The sequence below is a fragment of the Etheostoma cragini genome, chromosome 1 (genome assembly GCF_013103735.1).
Source record: "Etheostoma cragini isolate CJK2018 chromosome 1, CSU_Ecrag_1.0, whole genome shotgun sequence".
Taxonomy (NCBI): Eukaryota; Metazoa; Chordata; class Actinopteri; order Perciformes; family Percidae; genus Etheostoma; species Etheostoma cragini.
Genome location: NC_048407.1, coordinates 33,167,987 through 33,173,250, shown reverse-complemented (window position 1 = coordinate 33,173,250; position 5,264 = coordinate 33,167,987). Strand labels below are relative to the sequence as shown.

The 5,264-nt window shown below is 41.8% G+C and overlaps 2 protein-coding genes and 1 long non-coding RNA gene across 10 annotated transcripts in view; 1 reads left to right on the top strand and 2 right to left on the bottom strand.

Annotated features, from left to right (window-relative positions):
• Positions 1-1,123, bottom strand: part of LOC117938976 (CUB and zona pellucida-like domain-containing protein 1) — a 10,283-nt gene extending 9,160 nt beyond the window's left edge. The window contains exons 1-2 of the mRNA XM_034864021.1: positions 954-1,123; positions 686-829 (exon numbers count right to left, since the gene is read on the bottom strand). Coding sequence (XP_034719912.1) covers positions 686-829; positions 954-1,123 — 314 coding nt within the window. The remainder of the gene's footprint in view (positions 1-685; positions 830-953) is intronic.
• LOC117935911 overlaps positions 1-5,264 on the bottom strand; it is a 67,781-nt gene that overhangs the window by 60,763 nt on the left and 1,754 nt on the right. The gene's annotated exons all lie outside the window — the stretch shown is intronic.
• The window catches only part of LOC117942015, a 3,033-nt gene continuing 1,582 nt past the window's right edge, over positions 3,814-5,264 (top strand). The window contains exons 1-2 of the long non-coding RNA XR_004656045.1: positions 3,814-3,826; positions 4,948-4,955. This is a non-coding gene — a long non-coding RNA (uncharacterized LOC117942015). The remainder of the gene's footprint in view (positions 3,827-4,947; positions 4,956-5,264) is intronic.

The following is a 5,264-nucleotide window of genomic DNA, read 5'->3' as shown; positions in this document are numbered from 1 at the left end:
ATTAACCCTTGTATTGTCTTCCTGTCAAAATTGAAAATCAACTCTTTTGACGCTATTTTTTAATGTTTGTCACTTTTTTTACTTTTTCAACACTACATAACACTAATTTATTAACTAGTTTTACAGTTATTTTTGGAATTTATGGTCAATTAACCTCATTTATCGGAAATTATACCTAATATTTGAGTTAAAAAAGCAGAAATTAGGAATTATTTAGACTAAAATTAAAGGAATGGATGTTGATGGACAATCACAGACTGGAATATGTCAACTTTTACTCAATACTATTTCAAAAACACTTCCATTTGTTTTACAATGCTATAAAATTGAATAAGATGCCCCAAAATTAATGAAAGTAGAGATTTGTACTTGGCAAAGAGCGTTGGGTGGAATCAATCATGTTATTTTGGGGAATTATAAATAACATTGATATAGGACAACAGGTCAGTTTGGCCCGAGGACAACATGAGGACAACATGAGGACAACATGAGGGTTAAAGAAGTGTTTACTTCTTCTCTCTGCTTTTAGCACATGTGACCCAAATCATCACTTGTTTGTCATGCACGTATCTCTAGGCTTTCTATTGTGTGTATTGTCATTATTTTCCAAATGACCATCCATCCATCCATCCGTCCTTTCATGTTTGAAATAAATTTCAATCAAGCAATCAAAGCAAAGGCTCACCCGGTCACTGATTCGACAGCGAAGCAGATTGGGTAATGGTCTCCCAGGTCATTCAGGGTAGGAGACCACCTAATGACAAACTCGTCATATGCGGTCCTGTGCTTGCTGATGTTCATTGGTCCACTGATGATGATACCATGTATTCTGTATGAACACAAAACAGAGAGAGCAGAGATTTCTTTTAATGGTTGATGTTAAACTTACTTGTTGAAATGATAAGAAGGTTTGCCGCCACAATGCTACACCAATGACGTTGGTTCTTACTTACGTTGCAAATGCAGCTTGTGCTTTGACTCTGATCTCCACTTCTTTGTTGATCTCTGCCTTAATGCGAGCTCCATGTGCAGGTGTAGGGTGCAGAAACTGAGGCAAATAGTGTCCCTCCTGACATGAGGGAGCAGGTGGGTCCACTGGAGTTAAAAACAAAACAAAATTCATTCAAATTCCAAAGTGCAAAAGGTAATGAATAGGTTACACAATAGAAACACACTACACTGTCGGTGAGTTAAAACTTTAAAGCTGTCTCGGAAAGTGTTATTGTCATTATCCATTAAAGGCAAAAGATCTGATGTGACTTCAGGCCTGCAGCATTCTGTGTAGTTTTTCCTGAAATTGGGGTTGGTCACTGACTCGCTATTGTCCAGTGAAAACCAATTATCTCCTAATGTAATGATTTTTTTGTTTTTAGAGGATCTTAAGTGTTCCTTCACAGGTTTAAAAAATGTTCCTATACTTCTCAGGCTAAGCAAATTTGCTTTGAACTTTCCAGTCCATTACAGCGTTCTTGGTCAACATCGGACCACTTCCAAAGACTTTTGTAGACACCAATGACACAAATGGGGTCCAGGTTAAAAAGAAAACCAATTACCCTTAAATATTTCTCAAATTATGGCTGCTGCCAACACCACACATAAAGGTGTTACCATACCTGCAGCATGCAGGAATGAAGGTGGTGCAGCAACAGGTTATTCATTTGTGGATTGGACTCAATGAAAATTGCGGCAGACAAAATGAGGACAAGTAAAACCCTGACTCACCAAGAACGGAGAACTGCAATGGTAGTTTACTGAGAGGTGGAGTGGTGGCCTGCAGATTTCTAGTGGTGCCAGGGGACGTGTACCACGAGCCCCATGGATTTGTGAATCCGGCTGTGAGTCCGGCTGTAGTTGTGGCTGCGGTTGTAGGATACCACGAGCCCCATGGATTTGTGAATCCGGCTGTAGTTGGGGCAGCGGTTGTAGGATACCACAAGCCCCATGGATTTGTGAATCCGGCTGTGGGTGGGGCTGTAGTTGGGGGTGCGGTTGTAGGATACCATGAGCCCCATGGATTTGTGAATCCGGCTGTGGGTGGGGCTGTAGTTGGGGGTGCGGTTGTAGGATACCATGAGCCCCATGGATTTGTGGGTCCGGCTGCAGTTGTGGGTCCGGCTGCAGTTGTGGGTCCGGCTGCAGTTGTGGGTCCGGCTGTGGGTCCGGCTGTGGGTCCAGCTGCAGTTGTGGGTGTGGATGTAGTAGACCACCAGCCCCATGGATTTGTGGTTCCGGCTGTGGGTCCGGCTGTAGTTGTGGGTGGGGTTGTAGCAGACCACCAGCTCCACCATGGGACAGCTGTGGTTCCGGCTGTAGTTGTAGCATAAGCAACTTGTCTCTTTCTCCTTGCTGTCAGTGGAGCCCTGTAGTCTCTGCCCCCATCAGTGTAGGCCAGAGTGATATGCCTTTGCGGGAAGTCCTCCACCACCAACTCAAATCCGTAAGGACTGGGGTTGTCGTTGGAGTTGAGGTAGTGTAATGAACAAGAGCCCTAACAATGTGAAAATTTAGTAGTCAGGTGAGGCAATGCAGTAGTCAGGTATTATTCACTGTATTAGGAAATTAAGTTTTCAACATACCTCATCTAATATAAAGCCTGAAGGTTGGTTACATGTGCTGCACTCTCCCTCGCTGAGACTTCCATATCTGCATCGAACTCTGTCGCCATCGGGGTCAAAGGACATCAGCCTGTATGTCCGGGGGCAGTTCTGGGGAACTCTTGAATAGACACATCAACATCAGTTATCTTCTACTGAAGGACATTTTACACAAAAGGGTCCAATCAGCAAATGCAAGAAATAATACAAAGTCAGTGACATGCTCGTCGAGGTAAATGTGTAAAAATTAAAAAATGTCAGAGATCCATGTTAAATGAACACCCTTATTTTTATCAGATAAAAACATTATTACATGTCATTTAGCGGATGCTTTTATAAAAATAAATATATGACTATATCCATATCCATTCATTTCATGGGACTACAGCATTTCCCACATTATTCTGCATACATACGTTGTACATACTGTAGTATACAGTACATATACAATAGTTGCAGGTTTGCTTTTGGCCCACTCATTTCACTATTTTTGGAGTTGAAACCCTTTCCAACGACCACCATGGCGTACCTGTTGTACTACAACTGCAGAGTAGAACATTTCCCACTGCTTATTTAACAAAATGATCAAAGGTTAGCACAGTCTGGATCAACAGAGGACATTCTTGGGATAAAGCATGAAATGCCAGATGTCAGGTGTTGCCTCTCTCTGTGGGTTGACGTTCTCAAAATCCCATCGCCATGGAAAACAACAACTGACTTTGAGCTGTAGCCACACCCTGAAAATCTCAAGTTAGGAGGAAAATTTGGATCGTGCAACAAGGCAGGTCTGCTTGGTTCTTTCGAGGAATGATTGTAAAGATTTATAAAGTGTGTCCCTCTACCTGGGACGTTTTGGGAGTGATTGGTGGGATTGCTGTAGACCACGTACACACGACTATAAGTTGGTGAAAGCCAATGAGGTTTAATCATGTATTTATGCAGCTAATTTAAATAGCTCACATAACTGCATTGTGTAAACAGTTAGATTAATTTAACAGTGGATGTGGTGTTTGCTTTAGGGAGTGCTTAAGTTCCTTCCTGAGACTATTTTGCACAGCCACCATTGCTATGATTGTGATTGGTTTCTCCTATCATAGTCCCAGAATGCATCTGGGGTGTAGCCAAACCGTACTCCAGCGCTGTGGAGAAAGGTCTGGCGACTGTTTCATGCCAACAACTTACCGTAGGAAAGGTAGAATGGCAATGTCAGGTGAGTAGTTGGGTTGTCCGGTGTCAGATCTTGATCCCAAATCCACTGACGTCAGTAGTTTCCAATTAAAAAGCCCATTACGAGTTGAAATCCAACAACAGCTGTCTTCCCTGGTGTGTGTGAAAACAACACTTAAAATACTGGATGACATACAAGGTCCCATATTGTAAAATTTAAGATTTTCATGTATTTAAAAAAAATAAAAAGCAGGTTGAGGTGCAATATAAATACTGTAAGATTGTGATGTCAGAACTAGGCAATACTTTATATAAGTAGAAAGTGCCGTGGCAGTGCTGTAACTCATTCCCCGGCTGCAATGACGGTGCAGAGACTCTGAGAGCAAAGACCCGTTGACACTGACCAATCAGAGAAGACTGGGCTTTTTTAAAGAGACAGGCGCTAAAACGGAGCGTTTCATTCTGAGGGAGAATACAGGCACAGCATATTCAGACCAGTGTCGATTTCTTTAAGACTGCAAGGGAAGCTCAGCTTCCTCTGAAATTTCAAAAAATTAGTGGTAAAATATGTACTGTTTTGTTAAAAGAAATTTGACTAGAAATGCCTTAGATCAAGTTCATCTCAAAGACGCTTCCAAACTAGACAGTCGTTGGATAAATGCTGCGATTATGTCCCGCCCATGGGGATCCATGGAGGATCGGGCTGGCCTGGACGTCGGGCTTCTGATTGGAGAATCGGTCAAAAGGCTGCATCTCCTTTTGATTGCCAGCAGTTTTGTACTGTAAAACCTCGCCGAAGCCACAAGATCAGATGTTCTATCGCAGATTTTGAAAGTGTTGTTGAAAGACAAACTGCTGCAACCTATTTCTTGGTATTTGCTTGGTGGAATTAGGAGCCAATTGCCATCATACATTTCATGCAATTATACACCACATTCCTTGTTTTAGTTTAACCTAATTCCCACATTTCCTCCTTTGAGTTTAATATCATTTTATTAGATTGTTCAATCATTCAGTCGTTCGTTTATTCATACGGTAGGCTAAGCTAGTGTTGCAGTGGTGAACTAGCCAGCTAGCAAACTGCACACAATGGTGTACAATGCTAATGTGGTTGACTAGATTTTAGCAAAGCCATTTGGAAGTCTTCATTACGAGGAGAAACTTCAAATGAAAGAGACTGATTTAGTGCAAAAGGTATTTTCAGCTCTCCTGGTATGACGTTGGCTGGCTGACTGGAAGTGCTGTGTAAAAGAAAATGTACTGCTGGCCATGCCTCTTGACCCATCTCATGGATATTATAAATTATTCATATACAGTATATCATCATGGTATTATAAATAAATGGACAATGTTCATAATGTAGGCCGAAAATGAGCTTTCACTCTATGGAAGACCAGCAGCCGCCACTAATTCAGACAGACAGCATGAGAAAAATAATCAGCTTTTTGAACAGGAAAGCATTGAAATGTGTTCTAGTAAAAGCCCAAAATACAAATTTGAACC